Consider the following 26,894-nt stretch of genomic DNA (forward strand, 5'->3'; position numbering starts at 1 on the left):
TGTTGCATATCAGCGAGTAATTAATTACATTTCTGGTTATGAATTTGTTTATCTCCAATACAGCGTGTTGAGTTGCATATGCAAATCAAATTCTTCTAACTCGATCGATTTCAAAATGTTACACTAGTCCGTAGCTCCGCATGCTTAGTGTAGTTATTTGCCGCTAGGTGGCGTGGCGTTAGTCGAGCACTTCTTGCTGCGTTCTTCCCACTTTACCAGTTCGTGTCGAACGTCGTGAAGTTAGGACGTATCTGTGCACGTTTGAACGGGTGTGATCTGTGATATTTGAAATAGATATGAATCAATTACTATGATCGGTTGATTTAGTGTTGTGAGTGCTCATAATTAACGCTTAACTGCTCTATTCAGACATTACTAAACACTTGACGCGTTATTCAGTCGTTATTGTTCTTTCTAAAGTTATTCAAGTTAAGTTTTACAGCGTTTCGGCTGCGCTGCGCATTTGTTTTGTCCTATTTTGTCAGTGTATTTTAATCATAATGAGTGAGGTTTCTTTAAAGTTTTTGATGTTGAAAACATCGCATTCGATGAGTGTTTAATAAAACATTGTGGTATGAATCAGTGTATAAAAAAACGATTCAAATTCATGGTTAGTTGGATTTTCGTGGAATTATTCGTATTTTCGATAATGTGTCTCGCTTCTACATCGGGGCTACTACCAAACTTCTGATGTGAAGGAGTTGGACGCATTGTGTGTAAGGAATATACAGATATTGATAATAATTTAATCCATAAGTCTGTAGTTTTTACATAAATTTTAATAATAATATTATCCACCCTTCAAACAGCTTTGCCTGTGTAGTGAAATCCAACGTGAAATCGTAGTTAATACACATGTGACGTGTGACACGATTATTCACAGGAGCAATCCCATTCAATTTTTTTTCTATCCTAGTCGTTTCAGCGATTGCGATTTTTGTTTATATGTCTATCGGTTGACTTCAAGTTATAACGTACCATTCCGTTTTTGAATAAGAAAACACGTAAATAGGGTTTTCACGAGTTTCCTGACATGCGCTAATTATTATATTGTGATAGATCCCCTCTTAGTTTCAGTATTTATGTTTTATTTTAATTTTTGTTTGGCTTTTAGAAAATATTTTGCACGTTTATTCGTTGGCATCCAGGTTTGAACGCGCCTTTTGCGCATGGTTCGATACCTATTTTGCACAACGCATACCATTCTTGATTCGTTGAATACTTCGTGGCGATTGGAGTTCATGAAGCGCCTTACTCCAGACAGCCCGCCGTACATACACTTGAAAAATCTTTTTGTCTGATGAATCAGTTTCATAAAAGTACAGCGCGTATGAGCAATTCGGTTAATTTTATTAACAATTTCGGAAGGAAATTACAGTCAGTTAACAGTATTGACGGAATGATATTGCATAGAGTGCATTTTCAATATTTTACGATAACGAACGCTGGGTTGTTGATTTGTTATTTTTGAAAATGATGTTTTCTTTTACGTTCTTGCCACTGTTCTCACATCATGTATCCCATTGTAATAGATAATTAACGCAATTATCAAGTATTAAAGGTAGTCAACGTTTTTTTATTTGTCTTCAAATTTAGATATAGTGAAATTAATTCATAACCTCACTCCGGCAGGACCGGCTAATTTCACATGCACGATCAGTCGAAAAGAAAACAATGAATAAAACTATGATCGCTAGATTTTACAGCAAAAATTTACAGAACGCTAAAAGTTCTCAAGCTATACGAAAAGAGTTTATTGATTTTTTCACTCGTGACTTAAATCACAAATACATACGATCAAGCCCGGTTTTACCACTATGTGATCCAACTGTTGCCTTTGTTAATGCAGGAATGAATCAGGTAATTATTAGCAGCATAAATTTTCTGATCATATTATCGCTGCTCGATAATTCGTAGATTGTTTCGTTTTAGTTCAAAGGTGTTTTCTTGGGACATTTAAATCCCCCGGCGAAAAGGGTGGCCAATTCACAAAAATGTATCAGAATCGGAGGAAAGCACAATGATCTAGACGCCGTCGGCCAAGATACTTATCATCATACCTTCTTCGAGATGCTGGGAAACTGGTCGTTTGGAGATTATTTCAAAGTAATTAAATTGCTTGATGTACGAAGAATTAATGAATGCAATCTATGTACTTGGGGTTCTTGCAAAAGAGAAGGTGGAGAGAAATGACAAATAGAAGTTTATATAAATTAATCCAGTAGGTGTAAATATTTCAGGCAGAAGCTTGCGAGTTTGCTTGGAAATTGCTAACAGGACCTTATGGGATAAATGAAAATCGTCTTTACGTAACGTACTTCGCCGGCGATGAGAAAATGGGCTTAAAGCCAGACCTGGAATGCAAAGATATATGGCTACGGCTCGGCGTGTCACAGGATCGCATTCTTCCCTTTGGATCGCAGGATAACTTTTGGGAAATGGGAACAACCGGCCCTTGTGGTCCGTGTACCGAAATACACATAGATCACACAATGCAGACAAGTAATCAGGCTTCCAGAGTCAACAGAGGTCATGCCGATCTCACAGAGTTGTGGAATATAGTATTTATTGAATACCAGAGGTGATTCATCAAATAGTAAACTTTGAACTGAAACATCAGTTGATAAATCTATCTTTCATTCTTTATCAATTTCATTTTACTAACAAAGTTATGGCACAGACTTTCAGAGGGCCCGATTGTTCCTCTACCAAAAAAGCATATCGATACTGGAATGGGTTTTGAAAGACTAGTCGCCGTCTTGCAAGGAAAGAGATCAAACTATGACACGGATCTTTTCCAGCCGCTATTCGATACTATTAAGAAAAAAACGAATGCTCCCGAGTATCAGGGCAGGTTTTTGTCTGCAGACAAAAATGGAATTGATACTGCCTACAGAATTCTGGCTGACCATGCGAGAATGGTTACGATTGCGCTGGCCGATGGGATGTTGCCTGAACAGAAGTATGTTTTGATGAAAAGAATTTTTTTTTCTCATTCAGTGATCAATTGTTTTCTTTTTCTCAAAGTCACAAGTTAAGGAAGGTATTGAGAAAAGCCGTCGATGTCGGGGAAAAAGTATTTCAGCAGAGCGGGCTACTTCACGAATTGTCTTTTCGTGTAGCGGACAACCTAGGGGAAGTATATCCAGAGATACAGAAAAATTTAAAACAGGTGATTTGCATGAATAAGTATATGACTGAGGGTTTGAGAGACGTTTATTTACATGCTGAATTTTAACAAAGGACAATCGACTATGATCAGGTTCAAAAACTCATAGCGTACGAAGAAGACTTGTTGAAGTCATTGAGGGACACGGCTGGAACTGAATGGAAAAGAATAGTTAAAACTAGATCTGTGCTTACATCAGTAAGCAATACTACTGCACCAGGTTTAGCTGCCGCTTACAGGGATTTACAATCCAGCTTGTTCGCTCTGTGAGTTCATTGTAATGTTAAATTCAGATATTCGTGATTATATTTTATTATTATTTTCGAGAAGCATTACAGCCCACTTTTTTTCAGTGCTTCCAATGACAAATTTCCACGGGTTCTGCCACCAGATATTGCATTCAAGATGTACGACACCTATGGACTGGATCCGGATACGATATCGGAATTGGCCAAAGTAGAATCCCTGTCATTTGACAAAAATGAATTCAATGACGAATTGAACAATGCTAGGCAAAGATCTAAGATGAATTTTGGTAAAGTAGATGAGGAAATTGTATCACAAGAATCCCTACAACTACTGGAAAAAAATAATGTACCAACGACAGATGACAGTGCCAAGTACAGTTACACTGTAGCGGATAAGGTGTATCAGTTTCCGCCAGTAAATTGTAAATTATTGGGAATGATTGTAGACGGTGAGTTATGTTTAACCATAAATAACTCATGATTGCAATTGGCAAACCAAGTACGACGTTGTGTACGTCCGAATACATAAATTTCGTTCTATTATTAACAGGTAAATTGATATCTGAAACACAACCGCATGTCATTGATGACAGTCAATCAATTATTGAGGCGACGGTCATGCATAGTGGTAATATTGTGGAAGTTGACTCGATTATTGAAGCAAATGCAACAGTTGGCTTGATATTAGATAAGACACCATTTTATGCTCCTGAGGGAGGTCAGGCTTCGGATGTAGGGCAAATACAAGTGAAAAATGTCAATTTTGATGTTAAGGAGGTGAGAAAAATATGCAACTACGTTATTCACATTGGGAAGTTTATAGTCCAAGACGGAATGTAAGTGTAATTCATATATTGATAATTTTTTTTTTTTCTTCGTTACAATTTAAATAAGACGAAAATGGATTTTTGTGTTATTTATTCCATGCCATAAATGTGATTAATTGTTTTTTCATTAGAAAACCAGAAGCTGAGTTGCATGTAGGAGATGAATGCGTGGCGACAATAAATGCAAAGACACGGCTGGGATTAATGCGGCATCACACGTCGACACATTTACTCAATGCAGCGTTACGCAAAATTCTGCCAGCAACAGGCCAACGTGGCAGTAATGTTGCAAAAGATGGTTTAGACTTTCAGATTAGTGTGTTTGGGGAAAAATTGTCACCTAAAGATATTGAAATTGTTGAAACGCTCATCAACGACACGATAAAGGCAGATATTGCTGTTAAAACTAGAACGATTGATGCACTAGGTTTGACATCGGAGGAAAACATTACGTTAGTGCCTGGAGAAGTATACCCAGATAGGGGAATCAGAATCGTCGAAATTATTGGCCAGGATCTGCAATCAATGTAATACTTCTTTAGATTAATTTTTAACTTTCTCTCCACCCTAAGTGTCGTAATATTATTTTTCTTTCTATCATTACCATACACCAGAGAAGCTTGTTGCGGAACGCATGTTCAGAGCACAGGAGTGCTGGAACATCTTTGTATTTTGAAAGTGAAATCATTGGGAACTGGTAGCCGAAGTATAAAGGCAGTTGCTGGGCCACTAGCTAGACTAACAAGACAGGCTGGGGAAAATGTGAGGCAGCAAATAAGTCAGCTGGAGGAAGATATAAAAATGGGAAATGCTCAATTTAATCTTCTTGACACCAGAGTTCAAGACATAAAACGACAATTGATGGATAACACTGAACGAATTCCGTTACCTTATTCTATCAAGCACGAATGCGTTTTGAGATTGGAAATGCTCGCGAGAAATTCAAAGTCTCAAAAACGTAGCGTGATAAAGTATGTGTGAAGTTGAAAACATGCACTTTCTATTGGAGTCTGATTTCTTGTCAGGAAATTTTTTAAATCATAACGATTGTCTTTTTCAGAGAATCTATAGAAAACGAATTGAAAAGCATCGTACAATCATGCACATTGCCATTTGTAGTTCATTGTTTTCAACCGCTTAATGTGGCACTCGAAAGTGTTTCATTGCAAAAAGTTACAAAATTTTGTTCCGACACTCCTACGTTTGTTATTGCACATAACAAAGAAATGGTTAAAGCAAGATGTAGCGTACCTAAGGTATGTCCTTATTTCTAATTCTGAAATTCAGATCCAGCTTTTGTAATTGAGTTAAAAGTTTTACGCATAAGTTTAATCAGAGTATAATTTCAAATGGAGTGAAATAGACATTGAAATTTACTGTCTACTTCGATATTTGTTGACTTGATTCTAACTCCTAAACAAACGTCCTCTAAATGTATATTATTTCTTTTCATACAGGAAATAGCATCCAGTGAGTTTAACGCACAGTTGTGGATGCAAACTGTACTACCGATCTTTAACACGCACGGAAGTTCTCCGAAAGGTCAAGATCCACTGCTGGTTCAGCATATGAAAAGCAAGAGAGTATCAGATCTTGAGCTGAAAGGTTTAGTTGAAAAAGCTGTTACAGAAGCAACAAAGTTTGCAGCGCTGCATGTAAAAAAATCAAGACATCAAACCAAATGATATATTTAGAAATTTAGTTTCCAGTTGAAATTTTCATCTTCGATGTACTCTGTAAATGTTTCCACTTGAATCATATGCACAACTTGTACATTATATAATATACATATACACGCAGATTGTATAGGTATTTAATATTTATCAAGGACATCGAGACTTGGGCTTGGTAGAAATAAAATTTTTAGAAATTGCAAATTTATCTTTTGAATCTATTGAAGCATTAATGACTCTTATGGCTTTCCAATATTAGCTCTGAGAAAATAAATAACAAACAAATAGTAACATCTTTAATAAACCGGTTCAATGTCACGACGCTGAAGTCCCTACATTCGTTTCATAAAATGTTCTCAAAGCATCCCATTGGACTCTGTGAAGTAATATATGCTGTCGTTTGTTTCTCATAAAAGAAACTGCTTCCTCTGGCGTCCATCCATTTTTCTGAAACACGAGTTTCGGCTTGTTATTGTCAGTCGTTAACTGAGGTCTATTCCATACCTTTCTTTCAATGAAAGCTATCAAAATTCGTACGCAAGTCTTACCATCATTAAGTAGCATCCAACAAGCGTAGCACTTCGGGTCCTTCCGGCTTTGCAGTGAACGTAAACCGTGTCCAAAGGCTTTGAAGGTGAATCCGCAGTGATTTGTGTTCCTTCGATAATTTGATGCGGAGGCGATCGGAACTTGTTGATAAAATTCACCCCATTTTTCAACTTTTCCTGGCAAGGCGATTCGAATATATCTGTTGTCGATAGTTGTAAAAACTCAACGTTATGCTTTTTCCATTCCTGAAATAACGAATTTGTCGGCTATGAACATTTTATCTGCAACTTATATCACTGGATTGAATGTGAAACGGGGTAAATAATTTTTCTCATTAAACTAATTCTGTATTTGACTAATTTAAACTGTCTTAATAAATCAACTGTTGTTGAGATGTTTTTAACTGCCATTAGAAACAGAGACTGATACAGAATGCGGATGTTCGGGTTCCAGCGTCTTAATGCCATGTTAACAAATCTGCGTATATTACATAAAGAGTTATTGTAATGATAATGTAGAGGAGGGTACCTCTTTATGATTCGAAAATAGCCAAAGTTCGTAGTCTTCGTTCATGGACACAACTCCCTTAACATTTTCCTCATTCACAAGCTGAAAATCAGATTATTGTTTTTTTTTTTAGTTTGCTCGTAATATTAAATTAGTGAATCAGACACACTGAATATCGTTGATGTTAAGTAATTGAAAACGACTGGTACAAGCTAGTGATGGTTTCGAATTGTTTTTAAAACGAGGTGCTTAAAACTCGCGCGCAAATATCAGGAACGCGTAAAATTTGAATTTCTTAAATTTTCTCGCACACTTCGTTATTACTATAAACACCTCGAATCGTGGCAATGTATTTAAATGAAACATCGACAGTGTGAAGTGAATATTATTTACCTGTTTGGTCATCCCCCGAAAGGGTAAAGCTCCCAAAATTACGGTTTCATCTATACGGTCGTACCATCGGCGCGACGTAATTTTCTCCATCAGCACATTATAAACTAGCGTTGGATAAAACGAAACTCTCGCAAGCATTGTGACTAGAATATAAACGATATATAAAAAATTATTAAAACGTCAATATGGTGGGCAGGTAACGGATCGTCGTTGAGCGGTTAACAAAATATTCGCACGATCGCGAATATTCTCTCTGGTGTTCTTTCCACTGTGAGCACGCGGACTGACGGCAGCTGGGGAATGAATAGAACACACCGTTGTAAAGAGAAAGTCAAAATGCTGCTGAACGGCACTCGGAATAACGTTAAAACCGTATAATATTTGTGGAGGGGGAAACCGGGAGGCGTAGCCGTTTGAATGAGGATTCTAATCGCGCTAGTCGCGGTTGAAATCGAATTTTAAAAACCCAAATTGTCATTTTTCCAATTAGTGTGTACGCGGGGTATTCAATAGTGAGAGTATTCAAATCCACCAATGATATTCCTTCAGCATTTTTCATTTGTTTCAGGATCTCAAAAAAGCACTCCTGAATTTTTTGTTACATTTTTTTCTACAGCCGTTAATTTTTTATGATTATTCAGAACTACCTAAAAATTGGCATTGCTTAAAAATGTCAGAAAATTCTTGAAAATCGTATTTTTCATTTTGATCATTCTCACTTCGGCCCATGATAGGGCTAATTTTTTTTTTTTTTTTTTTTTTTTTTTTTTTTTTTTTTTTTTTTTTTTTTTGCACTTTAAACATCCTGAATAAACGAAACACCGTGTTTCAACATTCTAAAAATTCTCAAAGTTCTGTATTCTTGCGTCGGAAGATTCAGAGTTGAAAACAGACTTTTCAATAATTTTTTGAGAGGTTTTTCTTCGAAATTAACCGGATTGCGCAGTTTTAGGAAAGGTCGTCATTTAGCAATCAGAATTGTTTAAAATTCATTCAATATAGCAAAGTAAAATCATATTTTGAATAGTGAGACTGTATAAAATATTTTTTCCCATTAACGTTACCAATTTCAATATTATAAGAGTAATGCGCAGAATGATTTTACTAACAACATCGCCATTAAGGACTAGAGCACATTGTCTATAGATATTTTAACATTGAAAATTGTAGCAGAAAAATAGTTCATGAAGAATTTTGATATTGTCTCTTTTGCAGAGCAACAAATGGAAGACAAGAATGGAATATTTTTTGGCGTGAAGATTCATTTATTTACATTATGTACATAACATGAGGAAAGATTGATTTAAAAAATAATTATGTTACACTTAGGCTTCACGATTTATGAATTAATTTTATTTTTATGGAAGCTGTGATTTATTATCAGAGACTATCGACTGTCTGCCTATAATAGGATATGACAGAAGTGCTTTTATTAATTACATATGGATTGAATAACTTTTTCCGTCTCATAGAAGTAACAAAATAGAAATGACAAGTTTTATCACTAGCAGATTCATTCGCGATTTTTTACACCGAGACGAGCCTGAAGTACTTATGGCACTGACGCCAACTTATTCACATTTATTTTCTGATGCGAGTAGTTTTATTGTAAGAAACAATGTTTGCAAGATATATGGGCAGCCAAGCTTCAACGTAATGAAGTACTTTCCTCATTTTCTGTAAGGTTCTATATTTGTAACTGAATTTTGCATATTCAACGTACTATGATATTTTTCTGGTATTCACGTAGAATTTACTAAGCTTTGTGACTCTGATTTTGTGAGGAAATCTGCATCTAAACATATAGGACCAAGTTCGCCGGTTCTGAAGATTTTCAGAAAATACTGAGCAGCTGCATGTGTGTCAGGTCTTATAAGAATTTGACCATCCCAGTTTTTAGTTTTTTTCGTTTTTCCCAATTTTGTCGCAGCTAACACAAGGACTTCCATTATGTTATCGCACGGTTCTGGTACTCCTAATTTTTCAACGTAGTCAAATTTGTTTTGTTTATTCAACCAGTATAGTAAATAATCAGCCATTAGTTCTGGTCCGACTAAGTGATCCTGCAAACAGCTTACTAAAGCCAATTTCAAACCAACTTCAATATTCGGAACATTAGGTGTTGAAACGCCAGGTGTATCAAAGAGAAATACGGATGGATTATTGCTAATTCTAATTTTTGTCAATACCGATCGAGTTATACCCGCTACAGCACCGACACTAGTAGCGTTGGATTTATGGAGGTGTCTGTTTCTCAGACGGTTAATCAGCGACGACTTTCCCACGTTTGGTACACCAATCACCATTAATGCATAATCTTCTTTGTTCGTTCTATTGTAGCGATTTGAATCTTTTATCAAACTTGTTGCCAAAGGTAAAATTTTTTTCAATCCCTCGCATTTTTGATCTTTAAAATTAGTGTAAATTATGTTAGTGAATCCCTCTTGCTGCAGATATTTTGTCGCTGCATCTTGATAGCTACTATCAGCCAAGTCTTTTTTGTTTAAAACAAATATATGCGGCTTCAAACCGGTAACCGTATGTCTAAAGTTTGGGTTTCTTCCCGATATTGGTATCCGAGCGTCGTGTACTTCTATCACACAATCAACCATTGTCAATTGTTTCTGCATTTGCTTTAGGCCTTTACCCATGTGCCCAGGGAACCACTGCAGTACCTCTTTGTGCGGAGTTCGAAACACGTCGCGAAATTTTGGGACTACTTTACCTCCTATACCAGACATCGTGTAATGTTTAAGAATTAATCCTCTCGGTCCAAACTTTTTGCTTTTTCTTATATCGTCATTCAATTGGGTTTGGTGTTTCTTTAAGACAGTCCGCCTTTGTCTGAAACAAAATCCCATCCCTATAGTAAGTTTCTTAGGGTAAACATTCACTTAAGGATGTATAAATGAAAGAGTTTCGATTAATTTATTCTTTAACTGGTGGAGAAAAATAACGTCTCGGTTTCGAGTTTGTATGCATTTCGATATTGTGTGAATTGATAAACTTGAATCTTAACGTTGTAATAGAAAAATGGTGAAAGAAATGAAAACTAGAATACATGCAGCTAGTTTTCTAACCTATAAAACTATAAAATCAACGTCGACGACGAGTTTTAAATTAGTAATATATGACCAATAGTTATGAATAATTACGATTTAATTATTCAATCGTTGTTTCCAAAATGTGTGTTAAAAACTCTTAGTTTCTTTCAATAGTTTTTCCCCTGAAACCGGCGCCAGTCGTCCATCCATTGCACTTGTTTCATTTTTTGGATCATGCGCAATAGATAAAGTCGACAAAGCCATCATGAGGACATCAAAGGTTCTATTTACCGGTCGAATTTCGAACTGTCGGTAACACAGATTCATGCTTTTTTTTTCGAATGATTCGAAAGCGCAAACACTATGGACTTTCAATCTCCAGTCTCATGATTATTAACCGTTGATGAGAGGATTCATCGAAGTTCCAAGAAAAATGAATATTCGATCATTGATTCGAATCGTAAGATAAAAAGAATCTAATATATATATAGTATAACCCTTACAGATTAAGGCACTGTGTTATACGACGAAATACTGAAACTATTTGCCATGTATCCATGCATAACTATATTGGGATCATCTATTATTATACATTAGGGGAGAGAACTTAATGAGTCGCGTTTTAATCGTGATATGCTCAAAATAATTATCACCGTACGGTGCGACAACGAAGTAATTGTATGCGTATATTCTTGTAGATACTTGTCTACGATGTGTATCACCGATAAGCCACCATTTTATCGCTACAGGATGGTCCAGAAACGATCTTCGTCGGCGATGATCTGCCGACGCGAAGCTCCAGGGTAGGCTTAATTGTCATCTTGATGCGTGCAAACGTGTATCTATCGTGTTACATCCGCATTATGCTCGGTTAATCAACGGTGCATACGAATCGTTCGAGCTAGAGCAGTAGTATGTATTAATTTATTTTATCCGTTTGCTGTCTTACATAATTTAATTCCCTCATTGGCTCTTACAACACACAACATATCACTTTGCGTAAGCAATGTTTTGAATTCAAAGTATACGAAAATGACTTAGAAAAAAAAACGATCCTCAAACTATATATCCTTTGCAAACAATCAAGTTTATTGTTCAATTTTACTTTTATATTTTCGTCATTACATTGACTATGAGTTACATAACTTTGACAATTAACTGGCCTTGTATGTATGCACGTACAACTTATCTTGCTTTTTATCTTTGAACAGTTCTATCGTAACATTATTAAAAGTGAAACCGAGTTATACATTTAATACAGTTATCAGTGTTTTCTTAAGTTTTGCTTTAAAGTGGATATCGCAGATTTTGTGACAAATTTTGGAATTATAATGTAACGTACGTGGGTTGCTTGTTTGGTTTATCTCGGTTCAAACAAAAAAATTCGAAACATGTAACATTGTCTACTCTATAAGTGTAAAACAATTCCATGACATTGTCTGGATGAGCTGATTAACTATAACGTGCAGATTCTACAGCTATTACACAAATTTTAATACACTGGTAATTTCTCTAAAATTAATTTTTAAACATTGTTTTTAAGAAGAAAATTCACATCTGTAATGACTCCCAACATATTGATATTTAGATTGTAATAAAAGGAGTGATCGGAGAAGGGAAAAAGTCGGAAAAAACAGTTTTGAGATGAGTGTAAAAAAATGGAGTTCTGAAACTTTTGTAATCCATGCAATTTTACAACAGCATACTTTTAGTTGTATTTAAGCAGAATAATACATATTACAACAGTTGTACGATTATCCGAATTACAAAGAACAGATACGATGTAAAATTTTGAATGGGCAACGGTTTCCCGATGTATTGAATTCTACATGTAGGACAAATTAACTTCTAGTCCACAGACGAAAACTAAATTTATTTCACTCATTATGAGAATATGAAAGATGTTTTATTTAAACCTGAGGATTTTCTAGTTTTACGGTGTTTTTAAATACTAGAAATAAATCCCACTTGATCTCTGTCAAGAGTGAAGTTTTTAACTAATCTCTGGAATGGATGGTAGTAATTGACTTAGTTCTCTTTTCTTCACAGTCCCTTATCGGCAAAAGAAAATTCATTCAATTTTCTTCTGCAAGCACGAAATTTTTATACGCACCAATTAGTTTGCCTGATAAAAATTAGCTCATTCTTTCACTATAATCTCATTTATCAATAGTTGGCTGAATTAAAATCAGAAAGCTTTCTTCATTACCTCATGATTTGCATCATGATTCATTGGCCGTCATGGTCAGTATATTGGCTTGTTAATTAAATGTTTGGCGGGAAAAAAATACAAATAAAATCGACAGTAAGCAAGAGATTTTATGGTTTTTTCTTTCGTGTAATATATTGAAATGTTTGGTTCAATTTGTGGGAATTTGAAATTTTTATTGTAGCGTTTCAAAAGAATGTACACATCGCTTCAATAGCGTTGTTAAACTTGATTTCCGAGGTAAAACTTACAGTCGAGGACAAAGAGAATGAGAGAATGATTGAAACCAGTCCTAATCTTAGGAAAAGGGTTTCTGAACATAGCCTCAAGTGCTTGTTTGCTTATATTAAAGGTGAAGAACGCATCCTTTGATTGAGCACGTGCAATTATGCTAACGAAGTAGTTAAATTACACAGGTCTTTGGCTTACACAAATTTATACAATTATCTGCATTCCTGTATTAAGATGTGTTAAATAAAAAAATTTCGTGAAAATACCACAGAAAATATTTATCGAATTCTTTTTTTTTCTTTCTCTTTCACCTCTATATCCTGTCTGGTTTTTAATTTTAGAGTATTGATGGATGTTCTATTTTATCTCGCAGTCAACATGGTTATCAGGCATTGTGTACACGCTTGCTTGTTAGACAACCCTTGGGTTCCCATAAAACAACAGCTGTGATCAACAATTAATATAGTGCCTGAACCAGCTACTACCCACAGTTCTCCTGCAATCATCGAAGAGTTGACTCAATTTAATACACTTGTCAGCTCGTACCAGGTTCGATATACCCTGGCGGCTAAAATAAAGTAAGATTTAAATGCAGAATAAAACCAATATATTATTCCAAATTTCATGATAATGTACTTCAATCAAGATAAGATCAGAGCAAAGTCTTACCTTATTTGAACCTCGATTATTTTACTTGGAGGATTTTCATAAAGTTCTGCAATTAGTATATCATTTACATCATTTCAAAACTTATTGTTTTTAAGCGCATCTTGCTATAATTTCAAGTTCACTATTTGCTAATGCTGGGCATGAAAGATTACTGCCGCCAAGATGGTTGTAGCCTTTTCTTACGGTCTAAAAATACTTGAGATTCGTTTATTTCCACTTCTAGCGCATTTGTGGCGGTCTGAAACGAATGCATCTGTAATAATAAATACATTTTAAACATGTTCGACTAGTATTTAGTAAAATATCTGGATCAATTTTAAAATGAGTAGACGATTAGAAGCTGATTTTTTAGCTCAGTATGTTTTCCAACTCGCATATTTATCTTGTTCTGAATTCTTCCAGCTCTGACTGAAAGGTTTATGTGCTTTGAGAAACAGTTTACGCAATCTGGTTATAAACAGTTTCTACTTACCGCTACTTTGGAACACTTCTCTCCTCTTCGCTTTACAAGTTGTTCTTTGAGGAGTCCTTTGGTATATTCGCAGCCGACGATCATGGCGCATTCACAAAAACTAGCATTAGGAATAGATCTCGGTACAACTTCAGTTAAAGTAGTCGTTGTGTCAACTGAGACCAAACAGATTGTTAGTAAGCAGTCCAAAGATACGCAGGCTAATGTACCTAGTGATCTGGGTGTGGAAGGAAACAAGCAGGATGTACCGAAAATTCTATCCGCAGTCCACAGCTGTGTATCACGCATTCCAAAAGATTTGCTTCGCCAGGTATTGCTGAACCAATGTTTAGGAATAGATAAAAGCAGTTCTGATTATGATAATACATAGCAAAGAAAAGGAGAAGGAATATTGACTCAAAATTATTGCATAGGTGGTTAATATCGGAATTTGTGGACAAATGCATGGTGTGACGTTTTGGAAATATTCGTCGGAGGAGGATAATAAGGAGCACGATGGGGTATTTAAGTTGGAAATTTGTCGAGAAAAAGTATCGCCGCTTTACACTTGGCAAGATTCACGCTGCGATCCAAAATTTCTGGCATCTTTGCCAGCGTCAAAAAGTCATCTAACTACTCACTCTGGTTACGGCTGTGCTACTGTATTCTGGTTTGCAAAATACAAGTTAGTATGTATTCATTGTCTTTATATCGTCATCTTCAACCATATATATCAACAAGAACTTCGTTCAGATTCATTTAGCTGCGAACAAGTTTATTTCACCACAGTACAAAAAAAATTTCTTCGCCTTATAGACCTGAAAAGCTGAGCAAATACAATAGATGTGGTACAGTTCAAGATTTGTTGGTGGCTCTGCTTTGCGGTCGTAGCGAAGTAGCGATCAGCACACAAAATGCAGCTAGCTGGGGATATTTCTTAACAGAAGAGTCACGTTGGGAGATAGATGTCTTGTCTCAACATGAATTTCCTACACATATTTTACCGAGTAAAATTTTACAGCCCGGACAAGCGGCTGGCTGCTTGGAGCAAACGTGGTTTGGAATTCCTGCTGGTACACCAGTAGGTACAGTATCGTCGATGATTTATTGTTCGTTAATAAGGGCTTATCTACTTGGAATGCCAATTTATTTATCGAATCTTTTCGTAGGTGTTGCTTTAGGTGATCTGCAGTGCTCTGTTTATGCCTTATTAAAAGATCCAACAGATGCGGTACTGAACATATCAACTTCAGCGCAACTTGCATACGTTGATCCATTTTTCATTCCAAAACAGTCAGGTGAAACAGGTAATTACTGCGATATTTGGATAGGTCAATATCTTTCTTAGGTTTAGGATTTCAACAAATCAATAAAACTGTACAAATTTGTAGCAAAAATTCAACATTTTCCATATTTCGAGGGAAAGTACTTGGCAGTAGCTGCATCTTTGAACGGAGGTAATTCTTTAGCTACATTTGTAAGAGCATTACAACAATGGAGCATGGATTTAGGCTTCTCAATACCACAATGTAGGTATATTTAATAAAGCAAGGAATGTGAAGTATGCATTGAAAATATATTAATTTACGTTCAATTTATCGTTCAGCTAAGGTTTGGGAAAAGTTAATAACTCTGGGGAAAGAGGACACGGCCATTTCTGATTTGGAAATCGTGCCTACTTTGCTTGGTGAACGCCATGCTCCCGAACATACAGCTAGTGTGTCTCAAATAACGCTAGACACCTTACAACTTGGCCAGATATTCCGTGCACTTTGTTCTGGGGTAATAAAAAATCTTCATAAGTGAGTAACTGCTAGAACATACTTGTTAAACAATTATCCTCAATTAGCATCAAATATTCGTTGCAATGCACTTGATTGAATTTTACTTGGTTCTGTGCTTTAATTGAATTTTAACGGTTCATTCATTTTTCATTTCTTTAGTATGATGCCGCAGGAAGTATTGCAAAAGGCTGGAATCCAGCAAATTGTTGGTAATGGATCGGGTTTGGTCCGGAATTTAGTGTTGCAAAAGGAAGTGTTGCGATGGTACCAGTTACCATTGGAAATAGGACAGTCGGGAGATGCAGCTCTCGGATCAGCTCTTGCAGTGATTAACCATAACTAGAAAACTAGCGAAGCTACAGACTCTAAGCCCTGAGTAACACGTCGCCAAACGTAATATGACCTTCTTTTTGAGTCTCAAAGAAAAAAACTAACAATCGTAGTGTTCAAGTATTTTATATGTATGTATAATAAATTTCAGACTATTAGCGGCGATAAAAATTTGTAATGCCACTGTTTACCAGATTCAAAGTTTCATTTTCATTCATATTTGCTGCATGCAACGCCTTTGAAATCTAGATAGTAGATTAAGAATAGAAAGATAGTAGCACTGATATCCTAAAATATTGATACCAAAATCATGGTTTCACAGTTTTAGAATGATCTTGCAAGAGTTGAATCTTGAAAATATGACTATGTTTTACATACAGATAACACTAAATTTGCAATATAATAATTTTTTTTATAAATGCATCGCTTCGCTAACAATACGACTTTCAGTCCCACGTAAACACATGCATCTAATCAGCGTCATTTGTTATTGTTAAACAGAACTTCGTGTCTCAATTTCATTACATATACATGAGACGACATTAGCTGTGGATCTGTGTAAATTTTGCACGGAGTGAATAAGGTATAAAGGTACATCAACGATTTTTTCCAACTCATTTTCTAAGTTACAGGTATGCCCTAAAAGTAAGAAACAAAATTTAAAACAATCTTCAAAGCAGGTATAATAAATACTAACAGTTTTGAACATTCAGAAATGTATATCAAAGGCACTTTACTTTACATGTCAACATTTTTTAATGACACATGATAGTATTGCTGTATGTCGCAAGCTTAAGTTACACAGACCATACAAAGTTGAGAATGATGGAATGAAAATTCTAAAATTTAATGTATCCAAAACTGTATCGTATTAATACACTTGACACAGCGAGTCAATTATTGTATTATATACAGAAGGAAAAAAAAAAGAAAACTGTAAGACCTAGTACCGTTATTTACATAGTGAAAAAAAAAGGTAATTTCACATTTAATAACGTCTGTTTTTAATACAGTTATATAGTTTTCCATAATTCAGGAATATTGTATTCCTCAGAGGGGTCAATGATCCCTGTTCCATCTCCATATTGTGGCATCATCGCACACGCACAGAAGTACAGAACCGTCTCTGCTCAAGCTAGTTTGTCGTATTGGTGCGGTGCACCGAGGATGTTCCAATGTGCAACATCGAGCTTGGCCTGGTTCATCAACCTCCAGGTCCCACACATACGTACGACCAGCTTGGTTGCCAAGCGCTATTGTCCTCAGCCAGAAATCCATGGAGAATCTTATAAACCATATATCGCATTCCTTGAATTCAAAGCGATGCAGTACAGTGGCGCTTGTTTCGCCGTTTCGAAGTTGGGTATCTTCTAATCGTCCAGGTTTCCAGCATACGATACAATTTTCGCAAGATTTACTGAGTATGAAGTCTCCGTACCATTTAACGCAGTCCACATAATTGCGATGTACATCTCTTGTTGTGAAGTCGGGAAAATGTTGCAGAATCGAGTCAAAAGGTCTCCCGTTGCGGGTCGGATTGCAGTAATACGACTGCTTGATAGCATCCAGCATTTCCCCTTTATCAAGCGACCAAAGTTTCAACGCGTGATCCATGCCGCAAGATATTATCCGTTGTCCCGTCATATCAAAGTCTGCGCTCAAGACCTCATCCCTGTGACCTTCGACACCTCCAAATATTGCTATGCAAACATCAGTCTTAATATTCCATAAACGTAGAGCGTGATCTTTCGAAGCTGAAAGAAGGATGTTTGGATCCTTTGGATGAATCTTCAGCTCATTAATTGCATGACCGTGACCAATGTAGTGCTTAATGCACGTCATAGTTACAGTACTAATTACTCTAATCACTCCTCGAGAGCCTGCGACGGCTAATAAAGGTTTTCCCGAATCATCGTAGGTCCATACACATGTGTAGAAATTTTCTTCACTGTCAGGATCAGCGTAACATTGCCGAAGCCTGATATTGTTTCCCTCAGGACATTCGTAAATGCTGACTCTGTTACTTCCCACCGATGCAAATATCATCGGTTCGCCTTCTTTGAGGTGGTGATTGAACTGAGCCCCAAACAAAGGCTGCCCATGGTCTTCCTTGACGCTACAACAGTATTTATACATCGGTTTGTCATTCACAGACTTGTTCTTCGCCGTTTTACTTCGTCGTCTTCCCTTCTTCTTATAACGAGCACTGCGAGTCGGAGTATCGCTTCGATGCGTTCCTGCAGTCGAATTGCTACCAATACTACACTCTGTTTCGTCACTATCATTGTCGGTATCTTCTTGACTTGAAGTATAAGTCTGGCACTGAGGTTTCGCACCAGCTTTCTTCATTATATCTTCCGTTTGTTGATAATCTGGAAGTGTACATATCCCAAAAATTAAAAACACCAGATTGAGTGGTAGATATTCCTTGAAGAGTCTGAAAAACGAGTTTTTATCTCCTTTTTTGGTATTTAGTAAGAAACAAAAAATGGTATTCAAATACTATTTGTCAAATCTTGGAGAGTTTTTCATAAATATAAATTTTATGCAATTATTTTTTCTGACTTATTTGAATAATTATTTTACTTTGTACATTTGACTCACCTGAACTGCACATTTATGCCACAGAATCATCAACGATGTACATTGATGTATATTGATCACGGATGTTTAACAATGGCAATCCGCTTTTCTGACCAAGAACTGCGCAAGATAAATTGATAATTTGGTCACCCAAATACAGACAATCCTCCGGTACCTAAGTGAAAATTTGTATTCAGTTTTTTACCTTCTTAAAATATATCTATCTTTATTTAAGAAATCAACATTGTGTAGTGTTTAGAGGTCTTGAAACTGTGTACAAAAAATCAAAAAACTAGTACAAAACAAATGAAACTTACATTGACATTCGAATTGAGAAGCCGAAGATTGTACTTGTCGCAAACTTCCAAAATCTGATCTTGCGTCACACCCATAGCATTTGACGATATGTTGTTACCATTTACTAAACAGGTGCTACTAAATAATATAAAACTCTGATCAACCAGCAGAATATTCTTCTCGACCTGAATGAATAGAAGAAACAAAAAATAGGTAATTACGATTGGGGAGAAAAACAAATGCAGGTTTTTCTTCTCTCTTGAAACCATTAATACATAACGGATAAAATAATTTTCATCGTTAATACCCACCTCTTTCAAAGATAGCGTGAGCCGCGAATCGATTGCAAATACGATGAAATCGACGTGAAGATTTTCATGAGTGGCGATAACTTCGCCGACAGACTCGCACCGATGTATGAGGATTCGTTGTTTTTTCCTTGATGCACTATTCAGCAATCCTTGAGATATTTTCTCGCAATATTCGGCGGTGGAAACGATCTGCGAGATTGAAGTTGTGCGTTGTTCCGTTAGGGACGATTGTTGTCAGTATTTCTTTTTTTTCCAAGTAAGGAAACAGAAAGAGACAAAATAAAAAAAAAAAAAAAAACAACCAGTAACGAAAGCGTAGGTCTTACCAAAAACGAAATGACCGCGAAATTTTTTCGTATTCCATAACGCAAGACCTGGGCCATTAGAAACCAAACATCCGACGTTTGCCACCGGCAACCGCCACTAAATACACCGTTGTATCGTATCCGTCCAGCATATTACAAATCTAACCTATAAATCGTAATCTACAGCAATCACTTTGCCGCCTTCGAAGATGCTTCGGAGCAGTCGGGTTCGCCCTGTTTCTTCACTCACTGCTAACAATAAGCATAAGCGCGCGCGTAACGCAATGGCAGTGCGCAACGGTAAACGCTGTGTGCATGACGATCTTTAGCGACATCTACAAAACTCGTATGTGATTGGTTAGTTCGATAACTTCAATCCCCGCAACACGGGATGAATTCCAATGAATTCTATGGAAACGTTAGCGCCAAACGAGTGTTCAAACGAAATGAGATCAGTCTGATCCTGATCTTCGGCACCCAGGGGATGAAACTCCGCGAAATCGGCGTATCTCAGTGATAAATTTCAAGAATAGATCTCTCTAACCTTCTGTAGTCAGTTTTGTATACCTATGTCATGTATATTATGAACTTGTCGAGAACAAAAAATACGGTAGACCTGAACACAAAGACATCTTCATTGAAGGTACTAAAGGACAAGAGAAAATTACAGTGTTTCTCTGTACCTTGAAAATATACATAAAGGTACCTAGTATGTAGACATTTTTATAATTTTGAACGAATCAGCGTTTTTTCTCCCCCAAAAGGAATATTGCTGATTGGTTATTCGAATATTCAATTATCCGGACGATACTGGGTTCCAATTAGTTCGGGTAATTGATGTTCTAATGTATACACATTATTCGAATTAAAACTTCATTGTTACAAAAAGTGGGATTTTACAACTTTTCTTTGATAATAGACACTGAAAAGTGTTACATGGTTTTAAAAAAAGGAACCGCTCTATACGAGAATAATTTCGCAAATGAAGCTTCCTGTTGTATCGCCGGCATCTTCTCGTAGTCCTTCGACATTGAGATACGTAACCTTTTTCTCTACATCTTGAGGGTGGGCACTGGGTGCCCATGGTAATGAAGTGAGAGGTAGACCTGGTGAAAAAATATCAATATAGTATATCTGAAATAATTGCCATTTCAAAATATTTATCGGAGATACTTGAATCGCCACCATAATCTCAGTGGGTTTTTACTCGCCATTGTTCCATAATTTTCCCCGGTAGTCTTGAAAATATTTGCAGGCATGGTGGGAATGAAACAAATTTAAATAAAGATTATTATTTACCAGTTCTATCGCTCGTCCATTCATGGCCGTCGTAAGTTTTGTGAATGCCCAAGTATGGCTGAACTTTGCCGTTCGTCACAGAGTACGCGTAACGAATTTTTTTGAACGAATCGGGACTTGCCAAGTTAGCACCCTCCAGAATACAACGTTTTCTAGCTTCGTTCCATGTCGGTGCGGCAACCTCAACCCATTTGTAGGCCGTACTGACATCTGGGAAGGCTGTATATCCTATGGGCAACGCCTTGGGTTGTGATACGCTCACTGAGTTTTGACCTGGAACTGAACGAAGAGAAATACTGAAGCATGTTTAAACGAGACGGAGTAATGCTTTATTGGTGAATTTCTTCATTGCAATTTCATACCTGAGGTAAAGTTTTCGTAAATACAATTCGTGGTACCAACCAGGTGACAGAAGAGCTGCAAGGGTAACGTGACAAGTAAATTCGACATCTTTGGAGTTCTTCTCCCTTCAGGCTATACTCCTCTTCTTTGTCTTTCGTTTGGTTATATTCTGATAGGAATTTGCCAAACTATATTCTTTGTCTGAGGATAAGTGCCTACCTATCTTGTGAGTTTATTTATACAGTCACTACTGGTCTGAACTGAACAAGGTTCGTCGATTTGACTACGCATACGGTTTTCCCCCTGCCTGATGAGGCCGTATCACCCCTCTTTCGCCGGATTCATCGTACGATTATTTCTCAAGGATACTTAATTTCCTGGGAAACTGGTATATCTCGTCGCGAGGTTCACAAAACGTAAATAATCGCATGTCGTCATCTACGGATGCTGGGGTTATAACCACGGTCAAGGCAATGAAGATAGTATAAACTATAAGGCGGAGAGCGCATTGACGTCATGGACACTCAAAGAGATCGCAACGTATAAGTGGGAAAAGAGAATTTCATACAGCTCCTTAGCAGCATCTTCTGGCACGGAATAGGTTTCTAAGTTTCGAGGTACATACATACATACCTAGACGGTAATAGCATGTCGATAAACGTTATGTTGTGTACTCAGTAGGTAACACTACTCGTGCATGGCACGGCGTTTCAGGATAAGTTACCGATATGTTTTTGTATTCGAAAATTAGTTCCAAGCACTGGTCATAGGGCGCGTTGCGGGGCACGTTTTGCCGCGCAAACGTCGCTGCTCCAGCGCTACCTTCAGAGTGCTGATGAATTCTGGGAGTTCGAACGTGCCCGAGTCACATCTTTAATCCCGGCGTTGTGCGAATTTGTGCTAAATTTATGAGTTTTCCGTTATTGACTCGATCCATGGGACTAGTCTTGATAACAGATCTTGAAATAATCAGTTCAAATCCAACCAGAGGTTTGTTTTCACTCTGTATGTCTGCAACTAGATTTATCAACGACAAACAAACGAAGATCGCAATTTGACCGTTACGTATTTACATCGCTGACTTTAGATCGAGACCAAATTCGTTAATATTTTCAATAGAAACAACGAATTCGAACCCTTCGACAGTGTATAACCTTTACTTTGAATTTTCAACAGGTATTATACGTGTGAGCTCGAGTTCTGAAAACTGGCGTCTACGTCGGCGAAGATCATCGCGGACGAACCTATAACATCTTGGAGTCTTAGAGATTTTACATTTTGGAAACATCAAGCGATCGGTAAGTCTCTTACTCGAAAGACGCCGGGCTCTTTGCCCGTGATTTCATGTGATGTGTCCAGGGCAAAACCACTTTAATCCATTTCTTACCTTAAACGTGTTAGCGATACAATTGTTGTGGCATTAGAGCGCACTTTCTGAAAATACCAGTGTTGAATGGTAAAACTAGCAATTCAAGTAAAACCTGCCAGAAGAATTATTTTTGTATATATGGCATTTCACGTTGAACCAAGGGGTCGTCGGCTTAATCCCCCGGGATTCTGTTCTCTAATAGATTTCTTCGTTTGTTTTGGTCAAAAATGATGCTTATAATTTTTAGAGATTTTTCCACCGTTTTGTAAAAGTGTGGCGACCCGAAATATTCTTGACACGAGAATGGACATTTTTAAAATCGATGAAACTTATTTCTAAAATTAGGAACTCAAAAACACATCTTGATTCATCATGATTCGAAAACGGGATTAATACACTTAAGATTTTTCTTTTTTTTTTTAACTTTAAAAATTTCTTGAAATCATTTTTATCCCATTTTCGAATCAAGACGAAAAGATTTGTTTTTGAATCCCTGATTTTAGAAATAAATTTCATCGATTTTAACATTGTTCATTTTCATGTCAAGTATATTTCGGGACGCCAAACTTTTACAAAACGGTGGAAAAATCTCCAAAAAATTAGAAGTTCGTTTTTAACCGAAACAAACCTAAAAAATCCATTAGACATCATAATCCCAGTGGATCAGGCAGATGACCCGTCGGTTTGACGTGGAATACCCCATATATACACTTACGAAAAAGCAAACATTAATTTGTATTTTTCTTGAAATCAGTCTGAGTGGACTAAAGTGGTTCGTACCCTGGACCCTTCACGTGTAAATGGATAGTGAAAATTTTCATAGATATAATTTTTTCGTACGGAATTTCGAGCCTCTTTCACCCTCCGATTTTTCGAAAGACCCATATTTCAGTCTTAAGCTTGACCCCACAGTTTTCACAGCGTTTCGAATCTTCTCTATTTAAAATTTCTATAGTAAGTCCACAGAATCCATCCAAATCCGTTCCAATTTCCTATGGACTTTCTGGATTCCCATAATATCCCATCAGAAATTGGAACGAAGCAGATGGATTCCATGGGACATTTTCACCACGGTTGATGCCATTGAATTTTAAAAACGGCAAATATCATTTCCCCCCTTTGTCGCCAATGATGGGGCCAAATAATCGCACTCAATTTCAAATTTGACAATTGTCACATAATTTTCTGTAAGTGAAAGAAAACGGGGATCAGGAATTTTTTCTAGCTTTATGGTCATGGAGTAGAAAAAATATGTAGCATTACCACGTCAATGGTTTTTTGGTAATCAAGCTCGCATTGTATCATGAGTGAATCTGCCTTCACTGCTTGAGGCTCTATTGCATTGTTTGCATCCTTTTTGCGTTCGAACTTTGTTGCGTTAAAGTTTTGCTCTCCAGGCATACATCTTTTTTTATCTGCGTCTCTCGTTTTAATAAGCTATAAAGCAATGTCTTTGTCAATTCATTACTTTATATTCACTTTGATTCTACGAAAAGGTGATTTTTGCTGCACAAGTACAACGGTTTTATTGAACCTCTATAAAAGGACGGCTGGTTGTGAGTATTAAGGCGCGCCGATGCAACGATCATCGGATCATCAGATCACCGAGATCTCTGATTACGGAACACGCTGATCGATAAGTTTTCGCGGCGCGGCGTTCGATCGTTATTCTGCGGCGAAGTATGAAAGCGGTGTATTATTTATTAATTTGCAACGCTATGCGCTTGTCTGCTAAGGTACTGAATATAAGCCCGTGCATAAACTTGCCATTTTCTTATAGATTCTTACCACAGCAGGAAGAAAAAATTTATATTTAAAACGGCGATTTAAAAATGCGGAATGTGTGTAAGAGCATCACCCCTATACCTGCGGCCTCCTTAAAAATACCGTAATAATAAGCCCTGGAATTCGGGACATTACTCTTCACGGCTGCTTATATAGCCTCCTTTTCATTATACAACGATCTCATGGAATCCCATGAAAATATCTACATCTTAAAATTTTTTGCGAGGTTTCGCAATTGTTTTTTAAGTATAATTATAAATCGTACATTAGTCTCGCAATGAAACTCATAATTTATTGGTAAGGAGTAGGTGCGTATGTAAGTATAAAGTTGAGTCCAATCTGTATCGGATGCATACTAGTTTTCAAGATTGCGAATAATGTATGGCGTACGAGAACGAATATGTATCGCTGCAGAATCAGGCATAGATATAATCGCCCAGTTTTTTTTCTCATATTAATTTTTCTTAACCCCGAAGCTTTTCTTACGTTGTCTCGAAGTTTCTTTTCCCCACCACGGTAGGTTCCCACCGTTGCTCCGGTACATAATTAAAATACTTTGACCATAATTGTAGGGAATGGAATCAGGCGATTCCATCACGATTTCAATGAGACTCTTTCAAGGCTGCTGGAGGATGGAGAGAAGCAGGGAAGTGCACAAGTCTGCAGTATCCCGAGTTCGGTGAATCGAATAACAGTGGGCATCAGCGTTGTGCTCGGACACGTCTGCGGTATATCGGTTTTGAGAAGCTGCCGCTGTGCAACGGATTTGCAGCATGTCGTTGCAGGTATAAGGTACTTAGTTATGTGTACTAATCTCTCCTCTCTCATTCTCTTACTCGCTCTCTTTCTTTTTCCCCCCAGATACTGAGGCAGTTCAGCGCAGCCCACGTCAGATAAGGCATCATCAGGCTGTAACATGCCTTCTGACAGAAGCGGCGAACCTCTTCGTCTGGACGGGACGGGACAACGGGGGACGGAACTTGGGAGCTAGCACGCGAAGCATGGACGCCGCAAACTGCGACACATAGGGCAGAGTTTATTCAGGTTCGACTAGTTAGCTGGCAGGTGCGACCCTGCAGGAGATGGAGAGATGGAGAGGCCTGGTAGGGGTCTCCAAGAAGCAGACAGTCGTCTTCCAGGACGGCCTGCGCCTAGTCGCGGTCGCGCAAGAAACCGAGAGCACCGTCCACCGCAATGCTATGTGGTTCCCTTGCTTGGCGACTTTGCGACGCGGCTGCAGACTTGAGTCGACTTGCAGGGGACCCTCGGCTGACACTCGGTTCCAGGCCTCTGCAGCTCTTTATCCCCGACTTTGTCGCGGGATATGCGCGTTATCCGTGGTACGTGCCGAGCCTTGCCTTCCGCTATCGGCTATCCGCAGGTAGGAGGACTTGCGGAAAGATCCTCGTCCGCTGCATTCAATCTTTGATCAATCTGTCCTCGTAGACACTGAACTGCTCCGCGTTACAGTTATACCCATATTTCTTCGATTTATTAGATTCCCGGCATGCAGATATCGATCCTCGACGCTATCATGCAATCGTTATAGCTGGATTTATACACTTTTTCTCAGATATCAACTCTCTTAGAATTAGTGATACTACTACTTTTGACGGTTTATGGTATATGACTATAAGCGGATGAAAGAGTTGTACAAATTTGGGAATTTATATACCTGAAAAACTTGAAACTATTCAATTTCAGCGGGGTTTGTTTAATCTCAGGAAAAATCTGTTCCTGTTAATTGTAATTGTAATCAAAGAAATATGTAAATGCAGATACTCGATCAGCATTACACGTTTGAATAAAACAACCCCCGCAGTGTCGTTGAAATTCTTCGAGGCCTCTTATTGAAATCTTGAAATTTGGTGTGCTCGGAACTTGCAAAAGTTGGTCAGTGATAAACTAGATTTTCGAGTAGATCGTGTATTCAGTAACGGAATCGAGCCTAAAATTTTTTAATTCTCGTCAGAATTATAGTACCAGAAAATGCTGGCGGTCGTCAGTTCCCCAGAATCTAGTTCCTTCCATCACACCCGGCTGTGTCCACATATTGAGATGTCCGTTTGTTCTCGGCTCAATAGTCAACGGCAGTTAAAACCAAGTGCAAAGCACCGTCGTGCGCTTGTAAAACGGTACTTTTCTCTCTTTTTTTAAAGCAGTGTCATGTTTCATTGACAAAATCGTGCCGCGCGGCGGCTCTGATGTGTATAGATGTACCTGTATGTATAATGCATATATACACTTAGATTCCGTCTAATGTGAAATATCTTTAAAAAATTAGACAATTAACGGTACCTCATAGGTATATGTATTATACTATATAGGTAAGTCTAACTCTGGTGGGTCGAATTCGAAGAAACTGTTGTAGACGTGTACAATATTACAACTTCGTTCACGAATCACACTGTGCAAATATACATATGAACCTATACATACATAAACCGCATATTGGAACGTCTAACTCGTATGTTTAACATTTTTTCAAGACACACGAATCGCCTTTATCGTGTTTGATC

At 37.4% G+C, this 26,894-nt stretch overlaps 6 protein-coding genes and 1 long non-coding RNA gene across 13 annotated transcripts; 3 read left to right on the plus strand and 4 right to left on the minus strand.

Annotated features, from left to right (window-relative positions):
- The first annotated feature begins 1,556 nt into the window (after positions 1-1,556).
- On the plus strand, positions 1,557-6,117 carry LOC124407974 (alanine--tRNA ligase, mitochondrial). The gene is made up of 12 exons (XM_046884587.1): positions 1,557-1,860; positions 1,933-2,106; positions 2,241-2,581; positions 2,681-2,962; positions 3,028-3,172; positions 3,263-3,435; positions 3,523-3,866; positions 3,968-4,253; positions 4,376-4,771; positions 4,859-5,215; positions 5,305-5,500; positions 5,702-6,117. The coding sequence occupies exons 1-12, from the start codon at positions 1,675-1,677 to the stop codon at positions 5,927-5,929; spliced, it is 3,108 nt and encodes a 1,035-aa protein (XP_046740543.1). The 5' UTR covers positions 1,557-1,674; the 3' UTR covers positions 5,930-6,117.
- On the minus strand, positions 5,917-10,204 carry LOC124407987 (phosphatidylglycerophosphatase and protein-tyrosine phosphatase 1). The gene is made up of 5 exons (XM_046884622.1): positions 10,092-10,204; positions 7,367-7,509; positions 6,995-7,075; positions 6,466-6,711; positions 5,917-6,364 (listed from the first exon to the last, which is right to left on the minus strand). The coding sequence occupies exons 1-5, from the start codon at positions 10,105-10,107 to the stop codon at positions 6,233-6,235; spliced, it is 618 nt and encodes a 205-aa protein (XP_046740578.1). The 5' UTR covers positions 10,108-10,204; the 3' UTR covers positions 5,917-6,232.
- On the minus strand, positions 8,755-10,107 carry LOC124407985 (mitochondrial GTPase 1). The gene has a single exon (XM_046884615.1). The coding sequence runs from the start codon at positions 10,105-10,107 to the stop codon at positions 9,109-9,111; it is 999 nt and encodes a 332-aa protein (XP_046740571.1). The 3' UTR covers positions 8,755-9,108.
- A 977-nt stretch (positions 10,205-11,181) lies between the features above and the next one.
- LOC124407980 (sedoheptulokinase-like) lies at positions 11,182-16,176 on the plus strand. 6 transcript variants are annotated; one of them, XM_046884603.1, is made up of 9 exons: positions 11,186-11,322; positions 13,192-13,428; positions 13,922-14,301; positions 14,405-14,655; positions 14,787-15,055; positions 15,140-15,277; positions 15,362-15,499; positions 15,577-15,772; positions 15,914-16,176. In XM_046884603.1, exons 3-9 carry the CDS (start codon positions 13,939-13,941, stop codon positions 16,095-16,097), a joined length of 1,539 nt encoding a protein of 512 aa, XP_046740559.1. In that variant the 5' UTR covers positions 11,186-11,322; positions 13,192-13,428; positions 13,922-13,938; the 3' UTR covers positions 16,098-16,176. The 6 variants fall into 6 exon arrangements, with proteins under 6 accessions (XP_046740564.1, XP_046740559.1, XP_046740560.1 ...); XM_046884604.1 differs by having other exon boundaries at positions 13,224-13,428; XM_046884607.1 differs by lacking the exon at positions 11,186-11,322 and adding an exon at positions 12,756-13,035.
- Positions 16,177-17,110: 934 nt separating this feature from the next.
- On the minus strand, positions 17,111-19,810 carry LOC124407982 (polycomb protein eed-B-like). Its single transcript, XM_046884613.1, has 5 exons — positions 19,602-19,810; positions 19,276-19,464; positions 18,985-19,149; positions 18,689-18,842; positions 17,111-18,456 (listed from the first exon to the last, which is right to left on the minus strand). Exons 4-5 carry the CDS (start codon positions 18,699-18,701, stop codon positions 17,144-17,146), a joined length of 1,326 nt encoding a protein of 441 aa, XP_046740569.1. The 5' UTR covers positions 18,702-18,842; positions 18,985-19,149; positions 19,276-19,464; positions 19,602-19,810; the 3' UTR covers positions 17,111-17,143.
- Positions 19,811-20,452: 642 nt separating this feature from the next.
- LOC124407988 lies at positions 20,453-21,464 on the minus strand. The gene is made up of 3 exons (XM_046884623.1): positions 21,242-21,464; positions 20,880-21,158; positions 20,453-20,686 (listed from the first exon to the last, which is right to left on the minus strand). Exons 1-3 carry the CDS (start codon positions 21,327-21,329, stop codon positions 20,541-20,543), a joined length of 513 nt encoding a protein of 170 aa, XP_046740579.1. The 5' UTR covers positions 21,330-21,464; the 3' UTR covers positions 20,453-20,540.
- A 946-nt stretch (positions 21,465-22,410) lies between these two features.
- LOC124407990 lies at positions 22,411-25,898 on the plus strand. Of its 2 annotated transcripts, none has more exons than XR_006929377.1 (3): positions 22,411-22,519; positions 24,948-25,167; positions 25,237-25,898. It is a non-coding gene; the product is annotated as an uncharacterized LOC124407990 (long non-coding RNA). The 2 variants fall into 2 exon arrangements; XR_006929378.1 differs by having other exon boundaries at positions 24,948-25,160.
- The last annotated feature ends 996 nt before the right edge of the window (positions 25,899-26,894 follow it).

The sequence above is a fragment of the Diprion similis genome, chromosome 7, assembly GCF_021155765.1.
Source record: "Diprion similis isolate iyDipSimi1 chromosome 7, iyDipSimi1.1, whole genome shotgun sequence".
Taxonomy (NCBI): domain Eukaryota; kingdom Metazoa; phylum Arthropoda; class Insecta; order Hymenoptera; family Diprionidae; genus Diprion; species Diprion similis.